The sequence below is a fragment of the Hyaena hyaena genome, unplaced genomic scaffold (genome assembly GCF_003009895.1).
Source record: "Hyaena hyaena isolate Hyena2069 unplaced genomic scaffold, ASM300989v1 scaffold_256, whole genome shotgun sequence".
In the NCBI taxonomy this organism is placed as follows: Eukaryota; Metazoa; Chordata; class Mammalia; order Carnivora; family Hyaenidae; genus Hyaena; species Hyaena hyaena.
The window spans coordinates 455,966-477,711 of record NW_024080885.1 but is presented as its reverse complement, the minus strand read 5'-3'; the positions used below and the strand labels follow the sequence as shown (position 1 = coordinate 477,711).

Sequence of the window (21,746 nt, the reverse complement as noted above, 5' to 3'; positions counted from 1 at the left end):
TCAGTTCACTACTTCAGAAAAAATTCAGGAAGGGAAGCCCACACATGCTGTGAAGTTGACCTATAGTCCCAGGACGTGTCAGGGAAGAAAGTCAAAAGAAATGATTCTGAAACTCAGCCGAATGTTCTCAATCCCCCACCAGCCTCTTAAGCAGGCAGGCAAGCACTTGGAGCACGCCTTCACGGTGGCAGAATCGTCTCACTGCACCTGCCTTCCCAGCTCAGTAACGAGCACCAGGAGAGGGCTTAACAGTTCCAAGAGATCCAAGGGCAGGATCAGAATCAGCCTGCCTTACCGCTTTGGAAAGTGAGGTCTGGAGCTGGGCTTGCCTGCTTCAGGCTACCAACATGGGAAGAAATACTCCTGTCTCAGCTCTGGCAGGGACATGTCCCTCGTTGTCCCTAGTCCCCCTATTTTCTTGTGTCCTGACCTCACCACACTGCCTCAGAAGCATCTTCGTCCTGAGAAGCAGGAAGGACCAACCTCAGAGAACAACTCATCTGTCTCTCTCCCTCCCACCCCCTCCTTTACATCCCTCCTATTCTACTGGCTGCCCAAGTTCTTTTCTGCTCTTCAGTAGAAGGGGCAGTCTAGTCTTATATAAACACTTTCCTTTCTGCCTAATAAACAAGACAATAAACAGCCAAAGCTTATCACTAGGCTGGACAAAAACTGTAACTCATCAGTGCTAAATTAATAATTAAAGACATGCATTCAGTCTCCCAAACACCCTACAAAATGACCAAAGTGCCTTAATCTCACCTTCAACAATTCTTTCAGCTCTGTTGATCCTCCTCAATCACCCATCCTTTACTCCCCATTGGGCTTCTGTTTCCGGCCATTCAACAGCCTCAGGCCCCTTCTCCACCCTGTCACCCCTACACCTTACCCTTGGGCTCTGCTGCTGCTTCACAACACAGCAGCCAGATTTCTGATTAGAAATGCCAGGGACCAAAAAAAAGGGAGTGGGGGGCACCTGGCTGACTCAGTTGGTAGAGCATGTGACTCTTGATCTTGGGGTCATGAGTTCGAGTCCCAAGGTGGGTGCAGAGTTTACTTAAAAAAATAAAAATAATAAAATATAGAAAGAAATGCCAGGAACAACTGATGCTGCAATATTCACAAGGGAATGGGGTCACCTCACAGAAACTGATGGTTAGCCCTCAGGTTAACAACCACAGTCACACCACCAGCCAGACAGGCTTCAGGGACTAATTCTGGTTCGGAGTCTGTCTGCAGCCTTGTGCCACAGCATCTGTTCTCAGCTCTGTCCAGACACGTGGGCAGGGAAAAGACAACTCATCATCATCCTTTACGACAACACATTCTGAAATGAAAATACATGGATTGTTTGCATTTTAATCCCTACTGCTTCTCTACTTGAATTCCATATCCATCCATTTGCTTCCCCACCAGTTTTTCTTCCTCTCCCGCACCTGACCCTTCTTTCTCAGCCACCATCTTGCCCTCATCCACTCTGTCCGGAGCACAGACATGGCTTGAATGAAGAAGGGAATCCTATGGAAGGAAATGGAGCAGGGGAACTGCCTGAGAGAGCTGGCCTTACCCTCCCCAGAGTCCAGCTTCCTCCAGGGCCTCTTGGCCATGGGAGCAGGAAATGGGCATGACAGGCAGCACCGCTGACTGGGCTATTTGTCCTCACCCACAGCGGATACGGCTGACCGGAGACCCCAAAGCCCGGCCTAGTGCACTGTTCTTAAAGTGGAGCCCAACCTCCTGCTTCAGAGGCAGGGAAAGGAGGGGAGCACAGAGAGTAATATGGAGGCAACTACAAGCCAATCTCAAGGACAGAAATGCCCTACCCTCCTACGTCTAGGTGTAATTCCATCTCCACCCAACACTGGGCCAAGTCCACAAGAAGATGGCCTGAAATTACCTTGGACCCTTGACTCAGGTGCAGCTCCATTCCCGCTTTGACCTGCTCTGGAGGAAGAAGCCACTCCTATAATCATCTAAAGAGATGCCCTGGAATGGTCAGTCATCAAACCCAACAGCACAGGCTCTCCTGGAGCAGAAGGCTAGTTCTAGCATTAAGGCCCAGCATCCACTGTAGAACTAGAAGCACCCACATAGATTGATCCAGAACAACAAAGCTTGTAGGCCCACTCAGATCAGATGCCCAGATTTGCTTTATGTCCACACTAAACAGTCCCTGAAAAAGAACATTAAGCCCACAATTCTCCCAGCACCATTAGTTTTAAACACATAGAATGTAACACATGAAACTTAGGCCACTATTCAGCCTATTTTCTGCCTCAAATTCTGAGACTATAAAACCTCAATACTTTATTTATTAGACAACTCATTGCATATTTAAAGAGAGCAATAGCTCTTCCCTCCATTAAGCCAAAAACTTCTTCCTCACAACTTCTACCCAGTAGTCCTAGACCTCTTCTCTGGAATGACACAGAATCCAGCTAAACCTTCTCGTCATCAATGATTAACACCCTGTCTCCCTTGAGACTTCCCCCATTGAGGCTAGAAACCCAGTTTCTTCAACCTCTTATGTGACAAATGTCGCTTCCAGACCACCCACTCACCATTGCAGTTCCCTCTGCATTTACTTCACTTTGTCAACATGTCCCTGGAAACATGAGATCCACACAGAACACTCCAGACATTTTTATAGACTGTGGGGTCTCAGTTTGAATTCATTGTCAACTACAATTCCACCTCAAACTAATGAGCTTTCTCCCTAGCCCCCTTTCGGGGCCTAAAAAGGGGATTTATTTTTTTAATCCTAAATTGGAGATCTTAACATTTATTCCTAGTAACTTTTCTCTGTACACTTTTAGACATCATTCCCATCTCCTAGAAATGGATTTTCCCCCTAATTTTATCAGGTAGTTCAAATGCCTTCAATTTGTGAAATCTGCAGATTTGATTAGCATACCTTCTGGGTCTTCCCTGAAGTCTTGATAAAAATGTTGACTAGACAGGCAGAGCCCTGTAGTCTATCATTATAGACCTTCCTCTATGCTGTCATTATTCTACAACATCAACCAAGAATCCACCAAACTATTCTTTTATCTAGTCCACCTTTTTCTACCTTGTCAACAAGAATATTGTAAGAATTTGCCAACAATGTCTCTGAAATGTGTATACACATGTCTCTGCCCTTGCAATCTAATGACACAATCAAATGATTCAATGAAATTTGCACGTATTTATAGAATGTTCACAGCTATACCACTGTAATTGTCAAAAATTAGAAATAACCCGGGGCTCCTGGCTGGCTCAGTCGGTAGAATATACAATTTTTTTTTTTTCTTTTTTTTTTTTTTTTGGTAAGTTTTTTTTTTTTTAATGTTTATTTATTTATTTTGAAAGAGTGCATGCATGTGCATTCAAACAAGAGAGGGGCGGAGAGAGAGAATCCCAAGCAGGATCTACACTGTCAGCACAGATCCTGATGCGGGGGCTCCATCTCACAGACTGTGAGATCATAACCTGAGCCAAAATCAAGAGTTGTATGCTTAACCCACTGAGCCACCCAGGCCCTCCTTTCTTTTTTCTTTTCTTTTTTATTTTTCTTGAAATATACTCTCTATGCCTATTGTGGGGCTCAAACTCACAACCCCAAGATCAAGAGTCAAATGTTCAGGGATGCCTGAGGGGTTCAGTCAGTTAAGCATCCATCTCTTGATTTCAGCTCAAGTCATGATCTCACGGTCATGGAATGGAGCCACTAATGGGCTCTCCACAGATCAGGAGCCTGCTTGGGGTTCTCTCCCTCTCTCTCTGCCCCTCCCTTGGTCTCTCTCTCTCTCAACATAAACATTAAAACAAAAACAAAAAGTCGTGTCCCCTACAGGTGAGCCAGCCAGGTACCCCTGAGCATGTGACTCTTGATCACAAGGTTCTGAGTTCAAGCCCCATGTTGGGCACAGAGTTTGCTTAAAAACTGTAATAACTGTAAAAAAATAATAAACAACCCAAATGCCAATCAACAGTAGAGTGGCTAAGTAATACAGTGAAATACTAAGCAATAATATGACCTAAGCCAAAATCAAGAGTTGGATACTCAACTGACTGAGCCACCCAGGCATGCCCTAAATAAGATAATTCTGATCAAATAGTGAAAGTTTCATTTTGGAGAAGTTTCTGGTCTTTTTTTTTTTTCCCCCAATCCCTAGCTGTGAGATAGTTCTTTTCCCTGAACTTTCCCACCATCTCTTTGCCAAAATTTAGAGTCCACCTCCGAGGAAATGCACCATTTCTTTTTCTGAGAGGTACAAACTCTGAGTAGGTATAGTCACTTTCACACTAGGATTCCACATTTGCCCTGGTTATGTTAAATTAATAATAATAAGACAACAACAACATCCTTATAGAGAATCACATTGATGCCTGTACAGGTTAAATGGTATGATGTCTTGGATAGGCTTGAAATAATCTAGTGGGGTGAAGGGGGTGGTTGGAGTATAGATGAAACAATGGTGATTAATCATTCATGCTGCTGCTTAAACCCTGGGAATTCATCATATTATTCACTCTAGTTTTGGATGTTTGAAGTGTTTTATGATAAACCTTTTTAAGAAAAAAAAATTGTAGAGGTACTATTTCTAATGGAATAAAATGGATTTTAGTGAAACGTTTAGCCTTATTTAACATTTATAGATAGGAGTCCAAGATCATCATTCCCAACCTTCTGCCCTGTTCTCCAAATGCATTACTCAGCAACTTTTCCACTTTTATTCTTCTATATAATTTCTCACAGCATCTAAAATACTCAGATTTAGGAGCGCCTGGGTGGTTCCATAGGTTAAGTGTCCTACTCTTGATTTTGGCTCAGGTCATGATCTCATGGTTCATGAGACTGAGCCCTGATTTGGCTCCACACTGAGCGTGAAGACTGCTTGGGACTCTCTCTCTGCCCCACCCCCACCAACTTACACGTGTGTACTCTCGCTCTCAAAATAAATATTTTTGGGGTGCGCCTGGGTGGCTCAGTTGGTTAAGCATCTGACTTCAGCTCAGGTCATGATCTCACGGGTTGTGGGTTCGAGCCCCGTGTCGGGCTCTGTGCTGACAGCTCAGAGCCTGGAGGCTGTCTTTGGATTCTGTGACTCCCTCTCTCTCTGACCCTCCCCTGCTCACGCTGTCTCTATCTCTCTCTTTAAAAAAAAATTTTTTTTTTAAAGGGATCTGTCTTTAAAAAATAAATGGTTTTTTTCATACCCAGATTTATACCTTCATCTGTGCATTTTTCTCCTTTCCTCTACAATTTCAGGTTAAAGCCACTCTAAACACATCTCTCCCTGTCTCTGAAATCTGCTCTATCCCTTACCAGGGTCTATCCTTCTGGTATCTTAGCATTTACAGTCAGGACTCTGCTCCAGATTCTCTTTTCTCTTTCACATGCACAGCCTCCAATTAACAGAGATGAAAATGCCACCTGCCACTCAGTTCACTGTCTTGAATTTCAGAGTCACCAGGTATCCTCTGACTGGTAACATCATTCATCCCACAGGATGGCGAAAGGATAGTCATCTGTGGGTTCAAGTGATTCAGGCAAGCTCTTTGTGATAGGTTGCTCCAGAAAAACCACGTCTCTGTATTAGGCTGGTCTACCTACAGCCAGAGTCACACTCCCTGGGGAGCAGCTAAGCCTCTTAACTGGTTTGCTCAGGCCTGCTAATACCCAGATGTTTCCAGAATACTCTACCACCACTGCCCTTTCTGCACAAGGACCATCAGATGTAAGGTTTCTGAAAAAGCCTCAGTCTGTTGCCTAAACCCAAAAAGTTCAAGTCTTTCCTCTTTTTATCTGCTGTATATCTGTTTGTGTTTTCTAGAGATACCCTCTATACCTTAAATATTTTTCAGGGTACCTGGGTGGCTCAGTCTGTAAAGCGTCCAACTCTTGATTTTTGCTCGAGTCATGATCTCATGGTTTGTGAGACTGAGCCCCAAGTCTGCTTGGGATTCTCTTTTCCCCCCTCTCTCTGCCCCTCACATGGGCACACTCTCTGAAAATAAACAAACTTAAAAATAAATAACTTTTCTTCCTGGCTTCCTTGATGGAGTGTTTCTTCCACCCTTCCTAGGTGCTATAATAGGTCTCAGACAGCAGACGGTCCTCAAGTTCTTTTACCTTTCAGGCTACAGAACCATTCTGCTTACTCAGACATCATGGGTGAGAGCTGTGGGCCAGATGACATACCGAGCAGAAACCCTAGGGATCACTGGATCAGAGTCCTCCTATGGTGCCCACCCCCCCTAGAACTCAGTCAGCATTTTGGTCACCATGGCCCCGCACGACAGCAACCAGGCGGTCTGTACCAGGAGGCCCTCATATTAAAGCACATTATCGACTCCCTTCTCAAAGCCAGCTAGTCCTTGTCAGTCTAATCCTTACTGGTTTGTTCAGCTATGTATAGTTTGGGTCCTCAGCAAGGGCACCCCAAGCCTGAATGAGCATCAGAATCACCTGAGGAATGTTACCTACAGCCTCAGGGCTCCAACCCAGAAGTTCTGATGCAGGAAGTCTGAGGTGGGGTTTCCCAGAGGCGTCATGATCTGCCTGCTTTGGGTGTGCTGCTTTAGGTAATCACTAAACGAAATAATCACATACAGAACAGCTTTGATCAGAACAAGCCCAAACCCTTCCCTTAATCCGGTGCTCCTCTATCCTGGCTGCACATTGACATCACTTTACAAGCTTTAACAAAGTCAGCGCTCAGGCCCCACCTTGGCCAATGAAGTCAGAAAGGCTGGGGTGGAACCCAGGCAGCAGTGTGTTTTTGAGGCTCCCCAGGCAATTCTTTTTTTTTTTTTTTTTTAACATTTTATTTATTTCTGAGAGAGAGAGAGAGACAGTGTGAGCAGGGGAGGGCCAGAGAGAGAGAGGGAGACACAGAATCCAAAACAGGTTCCAGGCTCTGAGCTGGATATCAGCACAGAACCTGACGCAGGCCTTGAACCCCCGAACCGTGAGATCATGACCTAAGCCGAAGTCGAATGCTCAACCAACTGAGCGCCCCTCCCCAGGCAATTCTAAGGGACACTGACAACTGAGAACTTTTCCACCCAAGGCCCCCATCAGTACTCCTCAGCTGCAACTTTTCTACTTCCTCAGTTCTCATTCTCCAAGCCAATTCCCATTCTTCTAACCATTGGCTCAGATTCATTTGGTTGGGGAAATGAAGTAGGAGAGGAAGGGGCCATTAGCATTTTTCTAAAGCCCTAGGTGATTCTAATGTACAGACGGGGGTGGGGGGGTGGGAATCCCCAGCTCCTTCCCAAGCCTCCTTTAGCCTGTCCTCTCAGCCTCTCCTGAGGCAGAGAGAAAGAAGAAAGAGAAGACCAAGGGTGAACCCCCAAAGAGCTTGGAGGATCAAACCAGTACAGAGCTCTACCCTCTGCCTGCCGAGGAAGGTTGTGCAGAGGTTCATGTTGGCACCACCCCAGAAAGAACCCAAGGCTCTGACTCCAGCCTATGCAGTGTGGGACTGTGGGACGTGAAATGGAAGCTTCCTCACCTCCAACCTTAAGTGGCTCTTGCGAAAACTCCTCTGACACAGTACCTAGCTGCCAAATAGAAAGTTCATAGGGCAAAAATCAGTTGCGGGCCCAGCATCTGGCTGTTCCACCTCATTAGCCACAAGTACATGAAGTCAGTGCTCTAGTATCAGAAGAAGCTGCTCAAGGTCACACAGCCAAAGCTCTCAGACAAACACGCAGAGATCCGAAGTCCCCTCCAGCCCACAAGCGGCTCCCAGAGACCAGGGGTGAGCTCTCTGCCCTCCCTTGCGCCTAGCTCCCACAGTGGGCCCAGCCCGCACCCAACCCTGAGAGCCAAAAGCACACAATGCCCTTCTTGGCCAAACCAAATCTGGAGGAGCCGCATCTCCTGTTCACGCATCCAGCTGCCATTTATTGAAGCACCTACTACGTGCAAGTCACTAGGGTCAAGCATCGGGGACACAAAGATTCTGCCTGATCCCCAAAGACCAGTGCTCTGTTCAGAGGGGCCTGAGTATGTGCTGCTGGCTGACTGGCACAGTGTGGGCAGATCTCCTGTCAAGGCAGAGGAAGTAAAATCTCCCATTCATGAAAGCCAAAACAAAACCCCAAAAAACTAGTCCAAAGTCACAGGGCAGGCAAGCACAGACAGGACAAGGCAGGAGCAGAAACTTCCAAATGGCTAAAGGCAGCTGAGGCAGGTTGGCTCCTGAGAAAGAGCGGTCAGGTGGAGCTGCGCTTGGGGCCACCTCGCTCTGACTCTGCCAAGGGAAAAGCTCCCCATCTCCAGCAAAGAGAAAGAAGGGTCTTAGCCCTCCTTTCTGATCCCTGTAACACTAACTGCTTTTAAGTTCTCCAAAGGCAGAATGAACAAAGTAAAGTTTTTAGAAATTAGTAAGATGCAGATGACTGAATAGAATTTGCAGTAGGACATACCATTTTTGACTGACAATTAAGTGTTAGGTCCCTTACATTCTTATAGGTATCATCTAACTTAATCTGACCGAGTAGGTATATCATCTTTATCTTTTTTAAGTTTTATTTATTGAAGTAATCTCTATACCCCATGTGGGGCTCAAACCCATGACCCCGAGATCAAGAGTCACATGCTCTTCTGACTGAGCCAGCCAGGCGCCCCAGTCTTTATCTCACAACTGAGAAAACGGAGGCCACTCAGTCAATAGCCAGCTCCAAAGCTTGTATAAACTGCGGCACACTGGGTGCGGCCCTATTGTATGCAAGGATGTAGGACTGTGAGCCGGATGATCTCCCCCTGGGGTAATGGGGCTTCTGGCAGCAGAAAACTGGAGCAATCCTCAAAGAGCTCTGAGAAGCCAGAATAATCAGTTTCAGGAGGGGCCACTGCACACCTCTCTGGTTAGGGAAAGTAACCATTTACAGCACCCTGGGCAGGACAGCAAGGTTTCTTCAGAACTCCTAATCCATTTATTTGTTCATTCATTCAGCCAGCGAGCGAGCAAGCGTGTACTTAGCACTGACTGTACTCCAGGCATTGTACAGACCCAGTCCTCAGCCTTTACAGAAAAGTGAACATGGACAATTATAAGAACTGGGTAATGGGGTGCCTGGGAGGCTCAGTAGGTCAAGCTCTTGACTTAGGCTCAGGTCATGATCTCACAGTCCATAGGATCGAGCCCCACATCAGGCTCTACACTGAGCAAAGAGGCTGCTTGGGAATCTCTCTCTCCCTCACTCTTCTCTGCCCTTCCCCCATACCCATACACTCTTGAGTGACTTCTCTCTCTCCCTAAAAATAAATCAACTTAAAGAAAAAAAAAAAAAACCCTGAGCCTGGGGTGGCTTAGTCAGTTAAGCTGCTGACTTCAGCTCAGGTCATGATCTCATGGTTTGTGAGTTCAAGCCCCACATGGGGCTTTGTGCTGACAGTTCAGAGCCTGGAGCCTGCTTCAGATTCTGTGTCTCCCTCTTTCTGCCCCTCCCCTGCTTGCTCTCTGTCTCTCAAAACTGAATAAACTTTTTTTTAATTGTTTAAAAAAAAACAAAACTGGGTGCTATGAAAGTCACTGTGAGGCAACCCATCCAAAGTCACTGTGAGGCAACCCATCCAGTCTGGGGCAGTGAAGGCGGTGCAGGTGGGTACCAGGACCACTGTTACCTGGACTGAGCACAGGGAGGCTCTGGGGTTGGGGGTTGGGAGGATGAATTCCTGGCAGAGAGGACAGCATGTGATTACCCAGACAATGAAATCAGCAATGAGGTGAAGTCACCCACGCGTAGAAAAAACTTACCTAAGCAATAATCAGTAAATGATTTCAAGGTCTATTAGCAATAGTAGCCTATCTAGCACTGTAATTCATCAGCAGTTCTAAAGGAAAACTATACCTGTAAAGGGACAGGAAGCCACCATGACAGGCATAGAAATGTATTTGCTCTCCTGAAATGGTCACTGTTTGAACAGAATAGGATTAAAGTATGGTAAAAATATAGATCAAGCCTCTAGGAGAAAGAGACTCCATTATACAGATGAGGAGCCTGAGACTGATAATTTGACCTGATTCCATGCTCTTAACTCCCACACATTGCTGCCTCCCAAAGGAACGAGGGGCCCCTCTACACTGTTTAAGGGAGAGACATGCTGACTCATGGCACCCAAGCTCTCTAGCCATGGAGAAGACATCCTCCAACTTTTCCAAATATACCCCCAAATCAGCCTAAGGAGGGGTTAAGTCTTTCCCATAAACCCTTTCCTCAACCTCGGTCCCTCCCTCTAACAACCACACTTCTTGTCTTCAGAATCAGTCTTCTGGAGAGTATATCTACATTCCCTCCCCTTCCCTTGACTAACATCCACTCTACCACTCCACTGAAGAGGGACCATTTTCCTGACTTCTTACTTCTCAATTCCAAATGACATTCCATTCCTTATTTTACTTAACAGTTTCTCAACAAAGGCTACTTTTTAAAAAGAATTTTTTAAACAATTTATTTTTGAGAGACAGAGCATGAGCAGGGGAGGGGCAGAGAGAGGGAGACACAGGATCCGAAGTAGGCTCCAGGCTCTGAGCTGTCAGCACAGAGCCCGATGCAGGGCTCAAACTCACAAGCCATGAGATCATGACCTGAGTTGAAGTCGGCTGCTTAACCGACTGAGCCACCCAGGCGCCCCGACAAAGGCTACTTTTGAGCGTAAACCCATCACCCCTGGGTGTGCTGCCTCTGTTCTTGGTTTCCACTTCCCCACACTGACCACACTGCAATAGAATGGTTTATAGATCTGTCTCTATCATCAAGTGGGAGCCAAATGAGGACAGACTAACAGTCACCCGTGGGTCCTGAGGGCCTAGCCCCAAAGTAGGCACATAGTAGATACTCAGATTTCACTGGATGAAGAAACAATCTCTCTGAAATCTGATTGACTATACCCTCACTGCCCTGAAATTTCCCTCTCCAGAGTCATGGTGACTTCCTGTTGATATATCCAAGCAATTGCCCTCTTTATCTAGCTTGGCCTCTTAGCAGATAGGACACTGTTGGCCACCGACTCCTCAAACTGCTATCTTTTACTCACCATCTGCCATTTCCCTCTTATCTCTCTAGATGCTGCTTCTCCTTGTTGCAGAACATTTATCCTTCAATGTTGACATTCCTGAGATGCTAGCCTAGGCCCTTACCTCCCCTCTTGCTACATCCTGTCAAGATGGTCTCATCTGCTACTTTGATCTCAATGACCACCTCTACACTGAGGATTCCCAGTATATCGCCAGCCCAACTGCTGTAATTGCAGATACATATGAATATCCAACCACCAGCTGGACATCAGCGGACACAAATTCAACCTATCCAAAACTGATCCTATCGATTTCTCTTAACCTACTGCTCCTCTAGTCTAACTCCCTGTAAGTAACTGGCATCACCATCCACCCAGAAACCTGGTCATCTTATCATCCTCAACCTCCACCCATATCTAATCAGTGTCTAAGTCTTAACCAGTCTCATCTCTCATCCCATGACTCTAATCCAAGCCACTATCCTCCCTCACTGGGATCATGGCAGCAGCTTCCAAAGTGGTCTCCCTGCTTTTAGTTCTGCAAACTGAAGTCAGAGCAACCTTTCTAAAAATCACAAATTCTACGATCTAAATCACAAATGACACAAGTCACTCTCTGCTTTAAGCCTGAAGATGTTTTTCATTGCCATAGGAGAAAGCCCACCAAACTCCTTAATATGGTTTGTGCAATAGATTCAAATTTCCAGAGATGTCTCAACAATATCTCCCAACCCACATTCTTTTCATACAATGTGACTTTAACACTCTGCCCATCAAGAGATAGGGTCTGTGCCCCTCCTCTTAAGAAGAGATCTTCGCCTGGGTGGCTCAGTCGGTTAAGCGTCTGACTTCAGCTCAGGTTATGATCTCACAGTTCGTGGGTTGGAGCCCTGCGTTGGGCTCTGTGCTGACAGCTAGCTCAGAGCCTGGAGCCTGTTTCAGATTCTGTATCTCTCTCTCTTTCTGACCCTCCCCTGCTCACACTGTTTATTTCTGAGAGAGAGAGAGAGAGAGAGAAACATTAAAAAATTATTAAAAATTTTTTAAAGTTAAAAAAAAAGAGATATTCTTCTGTGAATGTTTCTACCTACAGACTTCAGCAGGAAAGACACCCTGTGATGTCAAGGGCTAGGGCATAAAAGGTGCAGCTTCTACTTTGATTACTGACATACTCAGTTCTGGAAGCCTTCGGCTGCCAAGTAAACAGTTTGATTGCTCTGGGCTGCCATTATGTGAGGAAACTCAACGTAGTCCATATGGAGGGACTACTTGGAAAGACACATCTAACACAACATGAAGAGAAAAAGATGCCCAGCTAGCCCCCATCTGCTTCAGCACCCACCTTGTTCTAGCTCCTTCCACCATCTGACTACCGCCACATGAGACCCTGAGCAGGCACTACCTCACTTAACCCTTCCAAAGTTCCTGGGCTATAGAAACCATAAAATAAAACAGCTGTGGGGCACCTGACTGGCTCAGTCAGTAGAACATGGAACTCTTAACCTCAGGGTCATGAGTTTGAGCCCCACACTGGGTGTAGAGATTATTTTTTTTATTTTTTTTAATGCTTTATTTATTTTTGAGAGAGAGAGAGAGAAACAGTGTGAGCAGGGGAGGGTCAGAGAGAGAGGAAGACACAGAATCCGAAGACAGCCTCCAGGCTCTGAGCTAGCTGTCAGCACAGAGCCCGATGCGGGGCTCGAACCCAGAAACCGTGAGATCATGACCTGAGTCAAAGTCAGATGCTCAACTGACTGAGCCACCCAGGCGCCCGACATTACTTTAAAATAAATAAATAGGGGCACCTGGGTGGTTCAGTCGGTTAAGCATCTGACTCTTGGATTCAGGTCAGGTCATGATCTCATGGTTCATGGGTTTGAGCCCCGCATCAGGCTCCATGCTGACAGCACCAGAGCCAGCTTGGGATTCTCTCCCTTTCTCTCTCTCTCTCTCTCTCTCTCTGACCTTCCCTGGATGTCTGTCTGTCGGTCTCTCTCTCAAAATAAACAAACATAAACAAAAAAAACACAAATAAATAAATAAAATGCCACTAGGTGATTTTGTTATATAATAGTAATAACTACAACAATGTATAAAACCCCAACAACCTATCCCACCATTTCCATCCACCTCTGCAGGCCAGCTCTCAACGTCTCCTACCTCAATCTCAGTATTGCATCCCACCCTGAACTCCTTTCCTGAAAGGAGCCTCCAAAATGTCCTTCTTTCTGGTCTTTGAGTTTTCATACCTTCTGTTCTTGCTGCCTGAGATGCTCCTCCACCCTCTCTTGGTTAATTCATCATTCAGGTGTCAGCTTACACTTCCTTACAAAAAGCTTCTAAACTCCTAGGCTAGCCTAGGTCTCTTCCCATGGCTCCCTGTGCCTAACAAATCACAACACTCACTATAATCCATTGTAACCTTGAGTGGGGCTGCCCACCCTGCCGGCCCCCCACACGCTCATGCACACACACATGCACATGCACCCTGAGAGCTCCAGAAAGACCTGGGAGCTCAGGTCTTTCCCAGAAAGTGCTGGGAAAATGAACATTCAACAAGTATTCACGAAGCACCTGCCAATCTCCAGCCCCATCTCTTCACTGAGCTCCAAATGGGCACATCCACCTCCTTTCCTACAAATATCAAATTGAACATGATTCTATCCACCCCATCCCTGTAAACGACGCCACCACCTACCAATTGCCCAAACCAGAAACCTCAGCTTTTCATTCAAGGAATATTTAACAAGCTCCTCTCTTGGTTTCTTTGCTGGGGATACAGTGGATCCTAAGACAGGCTTAGCCCCTGGGGCACAGAATTTACAGGCTGGTGGGTGTTTTCCTCATCACCTACCTCTCTTACACCAGACATCTCAATAAGTATTACTGGTTATACTGATTATACCTTCTAAATTGCTCTCCTATCTATCCTTTCCTGGAGACATCATCTCCAAAGTAAGCCACAGCCCCGCGGCCATTGCTCTAGTTCTGGCTTTTGTCATTTCCTGCCCAACTGCCACAAGAGCTTCCTAATCTGTGGAATAAAATCTTAACTCCCTAGAACATGAGCGTCGTGCTCTAGCCGCTTGCGTCCTTTTGTTCCCTCACACCCCACAATCGCCCCCGCGCACCCCGCATCCCATTCTTTTCCCACCTTTGTGCTTTACGTTGCCTTTCTCTGTGCCTAGAATGTCCTTGCCCCTTCTTCATTCAACATATTTATTGAGTACCTAGCAGATGCCATGCACTGTGCTAGGTGCTGGAGATTCAGCAGTGAGCAAAACAAAGTGCTTACTCTCATGGTGTTTACACTCTAGAGGGAAAGAGAGACAACAAAGAAGTAAATAATTCATGTCAGGCGGTGACAGTGCTCTAAAGAAAAACAAAACAGGATGGGAAACTGAGAGTGACCATTATAGACAGGAGAAGTCTCTGGCGAGGGAATATCTGTACAAAGGCCCAAATGGACTGAGGGGATAAGCTCGGAGGGCTTCTGGGGAAAGAGCCTTCCCAGCAGAAGGAATGATTAAAGTACAAAACCCCCGAAGCAGGAACAGGCCGGCAAACTGGAGGAAAGGCAAGAAGGTTGGTGTAGCCACACAGAGAGAGTGAGGGGGAGAGAGGGTCTGAGAGAAGCCAGATGGAGCACACCTTGTCGGCCTCCGCAAGTGGGCGCTTCGGCCACCCCTTGATGCCATTTCATCCTTCAGTGTTGAGCGCAGCCATCTCCTGAGGAAGGCACACCCCACCCGCTCCCAGCACTCATACTTATTATGAAGTGTATAATTAACTACTCCTGCCGGTCTCCACCACACCGTGAGTTCCCTGCTCTACCTTTCAGCTCTGTATTTTATAAAACCCATCACGTTCAGTAAATTTTTCTCCAGTAGTCAAAGCTGTCTTCCTTTGCTCTGATTCATGCCCTGAGAGCAATTCCCTGATTACTCGAAGGGCTTCCTAGGGACTACGGCATTAGGAAGCCGTGATAGTGACTACACGCCTTGTGGTCATTAGAAGTTACACATATATGCTCACCATCGTACATTCCTAGGCTGCCATCATCATTTACACATCAGTCTCTTTTTTAAGTATGACTCAGTTGATGGGACATCATCTGGGTCATGATGACCCAAGGAAGGCGCTGCTCACGGGAAGGCCACATAAGCAGCCCAGCAGAGCCTCCAGATGCACCTCTCGCATCGCTCAGCTCACCTTCCCTATTTCCGATGGAGGCCCCATCGCTGCCCACTTGCCCAAGCTTGAATTCTTAGCATCACCTCTGAGAACATCCCCACACACACACACCCATCCAGAAGTCCTAGAAATCCTACCTTATCACTACTTTTTTATCCACCCCATCTCTGGTCCAAAGGCCTTGCCCCCAGAGCAGGCCTCACCAGCCTTCAAGTGGACTCGGGTGTCAGTGCCTTAACCTAGTAAGCCTACCTTCTGACTCTCACACTTGCCAAAACCACTCCACCTGGCCCCAGGGTTCTTCTTCCAGGCAAATCTGATTTCACTTCTCCACTTAAAATCAACAGCTTCCCACTTTCCAGATAAAGTGTAACCTGTTTAGACAAATAAACCAGTCTTGGAGCTGGCCTTGGGCTACATTTCCAGTCTCTACCTTCTCACCCTCTCCTCCCCCCCCCCCCCCCCCCGCATTCCAGCCATACCAACCACCTGGAATTCTCTAAACATTCCACGCCTGTCTGCACCGCCACACCTTTTCACACACAGTTCCCTCAGTGAGACGTGTCCCAGAAGACAGTTACATATCTTTCCAAAATTCAGTTTAGACATCATGGTCTCTGTGACATCCTCCTAAGCCCTCTTCCCCCAAATGAAGAAAATTGTCCTGCTTTCTCCTATGGTGCCTCTATCACCACATTTCCTATATTGCATGACAATTATTGGTTAACATATCTGTCTCCCTCCTCGACTAGGAGTTCTTGGATGGCAAAATCCATAGGTTACTCTTCTTTGCTTCCCAGCACTAACTGGAATAGCTAGCGTGGAGAATGCCCTAAATGTTCCCTGAATGAAAGTTCTATATTGAATCCCTTCTCTCACTAAATTCAGAGATTCAGCCTCAGGCCTCACTTTGTGCATACATTTTTGGCATCTATTTGACAGCTCTGGTGGAGTGGGAGGAGCACCAGACCTGTGCCTGAGGGAGGGCTCAGTGGCTGTGGGACACTGGGCAAGTGCAGGGATGGTTTACTTCCAGGCCACCATCTGGATGGAGTGAGGCTGTGAAAACCATAAATCACGACTCAAGAAGAAACAAGATCTTAAGCTAAACAAGATATTACTGCATTGGTAGTATACGGACAGAATGTCCATAAATTGGGTGCTCATTAGACAATAGTTGAAGGAAGAAACTCATGAATCATACGCCCCTAAATTCTTAATTACAATCTTGGTTGCCCTTTTGAACCTTCTTCCAGATCTCTAGGTCCCTCTGAAGTAATTAAAGACAGAACAAAGTCCTGGAAGCAGCCGAGAGAGAGTAATTTTAAACATAATAATCACCGATACCTTACACCTGAGTCATGATTTATGGTTTTCGCTGAATCTCATTCCATCCGCACAGTAGCCCAGAAGTAAAACAGTTACTGTGCCCTGCCTAGGGTAACGCAGCCTCAAACACAAGTCTGGTGCACCTGTCACTTCATCAGAATTACATCATATATATGCCATAAATCCGTGCACCAAACTGTATCTTTTATTAACTGGGGAGCTCTGCAGACAAATCATAATTGTGGCTACTTCGCATGTATCTTTACAAGGGTGTAGCTGCCTGTGTATGGGCACCCAGCTGTAGAAGAGTTTGAAGACACCTCTGTTCCCCAATTAGACACAGCAAGTTAAAAAGGGGTGACTGATGGAGGCAGGCCCAAGGCCAGAGTCAAGGAACAAGAGCTGTCAGAGACAGCACAGATCAAACTCATAAAGAATAAAACCTGCTGAACTTCTTAAAGAAGCTCCTGAGGAAGTCAACACTCATCCCCGCCCCAGTGGCCTGGGAAGGCCTCATAGTCCTACAAAAATTGATATGTGTAGTGGTGACTGAGTCACCAAAAGAAATGTCAAGTTATGAAGGCAGGCAAACATATCATTGGTTTTAAAGAGATTTCAACAGAGATGGTTAAAATATTAGGATTCTACTACTTAAAGGGATGCAGCCATCTTGGAAATTTTACTTAGATGGAATCATCCTTACACCACACAAGATATGTAACCGTATGCCCACACCGGAGAGCACCTGGGTGGCTCAGTCGGCTAAGCGTCTGACTTCAGCTCAGGTCATGATCTCACAGTTTGTGGGTTCGAGCCCCGCATCAGGCTCTGTACTGACAGCTAGCTCAGAGCCTGGAGGCTGTCTTCGGATTCTCTGTCTCCCTCTCTCTCTGACCCTTCCCTGCTCACGCTGTCTCTATCTCTCTCTCAAAAATAAATAAAACATTAAAAAAAAAAAAAACCCTGACAGATCCTAAAATTAGTTTCTCCAGTAACTCAGCGTACCAGATCATCTCTAAATGATACAAGAGAAATTACAGATCACATTTGAGACCTCAAGGGAAAACCTCCTTCTGGTAACAAGAGACAGTGCTTCCCCCCTCCCCCATAGTTACCATGCATGGCAAACATCTCCATATACAAATAGGCGTCCGAGCCACAAGCATGGACACATAAAGCACACGGGGATCCCACACAGACATCCAGGAGTCTGCACAACGGTCAAAGTGGGGAGGCTGGAGAGGAAGCTGAGGAATAAGACGGGGCAGTGGAGAAACCTTGAGAAAAGGGGCCCTGAGGCTGCCTGGAGAGGACTGATGCAGGGAGCAACTGTGCCTGGTACAAAATGCCCACACTCCACAGCCGCTCCTGCTGGGGGAGTTGCCCCTGAAAACGGCAGAATTTCCGAGCTTCTCCACAACTGGTGTGTAGAAAGGGTCTCCAAGGTTTTAGGCTAGGAGGGCATTTTTCCAGAACAGAGGCACTGGGGAGGGATGGGGCTGTAGACGATCAGCTTCTCAAGACCTCCAAAGTGGCTTTGTTGAATGTATAGGTTTAAAGATGTTATTTATGAGACAGCAAAAGTCAGGGTAGACTGAAACGACAGTTTTAAGAAACTAACCCACAGAAAACCTCATGCAAATACAGTAAGATATTCAGTGGCGCATTACCCATATAATGAACAAACTAGAACTGGCTTAAAAGGCCACTAAGAGAGGACCGATTTGTTAAATAAACAATACATCCTTCAAATTAACATGGAATAACATGAATTTTTTTTAAGTAGACTCTAAGTAGGAAATGTCACTGGTAAATTCTGGGAATAAAGCACAAACGTGGAATTATGTGTGTACTATGATCCCATGTTTTAAAAGCAGAACAACTCTCTCAAAATAAACCTTAAAAAATAATAAAAACAGAACAAAACTACATTTTATTAACTACACTTCTTGAAGGAACAAGAAAAAGTCAGGAAGGGCAATCAAACTGCTAATGGGGCTCTCGTGAGAAAATGGGGGAGAGGTAAAGTGTTCTCTTTATCGTTGCTTGTTTTTACACATTGCTACCATTTGACTTTTCACATGAAGCCCACACTAACTTAAAAACAGGAGGGGGCACCTGGCTGGCTCAGTCAGCAGAGCATACAACTCTTTTTTTTTTTTTTTTAACATTTATTCATTTTTAAGATAGAAAGACACAGAGCATGAGTGTGGGAGGGGCAGAGAGAGAGGGAGACACAGAATCAGAAGCAGGCTCCAGGCTCTGAGCTGTCAGCACAGAGCCCGATGTGGGGCTCAAACCCATGAACCATGAGATTATGACCTGAGCCAAAGTCGGACGCTTTAACCGACTAAGCCACCCAGGCGCCCCAGAGCATACAACTCTTGATCTAGGAGTTGTAAATTCAAGCCCCGTGTTGGGTGTAGAGATTACTTAAAAATAAAACCTTTTTTTTTTTTTAACAACATAAAAACAAAAGTGTCTGTCAGAGACATTCCCTTCCAGCTCCTTCTCACTGGCTTACAGGACTCACATCCCAGCTTCTGCCCGGCTGCTCCAGCCCACACCTCCTGCCCTGGCCCCACTTACAGATACAGGCAGCGGCCAGCAGGCGCCCAGCAGCATACGGGGCAAAGCAGCTTGGGAAGATGGGCTGCACCATGTAGTTGGCAAAGGTGATGGCAATGATGGCCTGGCTGGTGGGCTCAATGATGAGGAGCGAGGTCCACAGTCGGATGAAGGCAAGAAATCCCCCAAAGGCCTCGAGGATGTAGGCATAGCTGGCTCCAGATTTCTTAATGGTGGTGCCCAATTCCGCATAACAAAGGGCCCCAAAGACGGAGAAGAGGCCCCCAACAGCCCAGATGACCAGGGAGAGGCCAAAAGAGGCACTGTACATGAGCACGCCCTTGGGGGAGACAAAGATGCCCGAGCCGATCATGTTCCCCACAATCAGGCACACGCCATTAAGCAGGGAGATCTCCTTCTTCAGCTTTACCTGCTCAGACCCTGGGGTGGCTTCGTCGGCCAAAGGGGAAGCACTCCCTTCTTGCTGGGAGGCCACTTCATATTTAGTGTCGTCAGCCATGGTGGAAGGAGAAGAAAGCCGTCACCAGCTGTTTGGCATTGCCCTCTAAGGAAGAAAGATGAAGATATATATCAGGCGGCTGGCAATTACATAAAACTCTTGCCTAGAGAGGTCAACATGGGCAACATCTGGTCCACCATCTCAGAGAGCTCACTCTGGCCTTGCACCTCCCATTAACCTCTTCTTCTCCAACTGCCTCCTTAAAACAACTTCCAAGTGGAAGTTTTAAGAGAAAGCACTCATTCCCTAGAGAGAAAGCAGCATCTCTCCTCATTAGGACGGTGCTGCCCACCAGATTTCCAAAATAGAAAAGGTTCTATCTGAGTCTGCTGGGACATGAGGCAATTTGGTGCTATCCAGGTATAACCATCCTGATTTGAGCCTGGTTTTTATTTCAGTCTCACCACCAAAAAAGCCTGCCTCCCTTCAAATTCCAGTCTCACCTGTTCCCTGTGCTGAGCTGCAACATTAGGAACCAACCTTGCAGCAGCCTCTCTGTAGTTGCCCTCACAAAATTCTCTCCTCCCCAAGGGCACGGACTCTGGCAAACCTAAAGGCTTCAGGGACCTCCTCCCGGAAACCTACAACAACCCGCCCTGCTCTGGGAGCATCTCTTAACCAGCCCAAGGCGAAGTCTGCTGCCCTAGCAGAGCCCAAGCAGTCCCACTCCTCCCTGAAAGAAAGACGACGGATTATTCTCCTCTTTTCCTTCCCAGACATCTCTCCAGGCCCTAGTGCTCCAGCCTCCTGCTGTCCGATCCCCCATGTCAGCATAGGAGCATCACCCAGAAAGGCTGATGAATGAATGAGAGAAGCGTGATCCAACCTAGAGATGACTGGAGGCAGCTGATGATGGCTCCCCAACCTGGGAGTTGCAGCTGGAGAGCTGGGACCCAAAGACCCAAAGCTGAGGCAAGTAGCTAAAGCGGCAGCAGGTGCCCAGCGCACCGCAGAGTGGGAGACAGCGGGGAGGGAGAGAGGAGAGGTTGGCCAGGCAAGTGGAGAGGAGCTAGGGCCTGGGGCACTGGGGAGAGGAAGTGATTGGACAGTGCAGAGCAGCACAGAGGGTGGGGGAGGGGAGGATGAGGGGAAGGGGACGCAGAGGGGAGGGGGGAAGCACACTCACTCCCGGAACCTGGGTTCCAGCAGATTCCCGCTGTGGCAGTCCCGCAGTCCCAGAGCCACAGCCTCCAGGAACTGTGGTCTGACCACTCCTCCTTTTCAGCCAGCACTAAGAGGAAAGGCCAGGCAAATGCTTATGGATTTAAATCAAATCGAGAGGTCAAGACAGGAGGAGGGAGGGAGAGAGGAGGGTTAAGCAACTGTCTGAGTCTAAGGTTCACTGGCTTTCACATCTGCAAAAGGGGGCAGCTAGGAGCTCTTGGCTCAGCACTTTCTGTGATAAGAAGGCGCTCTCTCAGGAATCTCCTTTGTCAGCGCTGCTCCAGGACTGAGGGCCCAGAAGAAATGACAGTCCACTGGGTGCAGTTTCTGCAGCCCTAGGGAACCTAGCCCTGAGGAAATTAGCTGAGGACAGGGCGGAGGCTGAGAAGGAATGCACGAGCCTCTGTCCTCCAGGCCCCACCCTAGCCCCACTCCCCCCCCACCCCCAACAAGAAAGGCAGGGAGATTGCGCAGGGTGCCCCAAAGGCTGGTTGCCGGACTGACATTAGAGGAAGTTTGAGTGCAGTCCCCATGCCTCGTGACGGGCCTAAGAGAAGAACTCCGCACACTTCCCCTCGGAGCAAAGGATGGCTGCCCCCAAATTTGAGCCATGACCCCAGCCACGACCCCAAAGCCAAGCCTCAATCTACTTCCAAGGTTGAGATGTGAGACTCAGCGTGCCTGCGTGGCTCAGTCAGTTAGGCATCTGACTCTTGATTTCGGCTCAGGTCATGATTTCATGGTTCATGGGTTTGAGCCCCGCATCTGGCTCTGTGCTGACAGCACTGCAGAGCCTGCTTTGGAGTTTCTCTTTCTGTCCCTCCCCTGCGCATTCCCTCTCTCTCTCTCTCAAATGAGTAAACTTAAAAAACAATGAAAAAGAAAATTAGACTCAAACTTCTGGCTGCATCCCCTCCCCATTCATGTGCCCTTTCATCCTTAGAAATAATAATA

At 47.1% G+C, this 21,746-nt stretch overlaps 1 protein-coding gene across 5 annotated transcripts in view; it reads right to left on the bottom strand.

The window, feature by feature from the left end:
* SLC7A7 (solute carrier family 7 member 7) overlaps window positions 1-21,746 on the bottom strand; it is a 50,002-nt gene that overhangs the window by 6,622 nt on the left and 21,634 nt on the right. For 2 of the 5 annotated variants that reach the window (XM_039245191.1, XM_039245187.1), the window contains exon 2: window positions 19,130-19,673. In XM_039245191.1, coding sequence (XP_039101122.1) covers window positions 19,130-19,628 — 499 coding nt within the window. In that variant the 5' untranslated portion in view covers window positions 19,629-19,673. Of the gene's footprint in view, window positions 1-19,129; window positions 19,674-20,454; window positions 20,520-20,754; window positions 20,853-21,746 lie in introns of those variants that run through there. The other 3 variants (XM_039245188.1, XM_039245189.1, XM_039245190.1) reach the window with 3 other exon arrangements.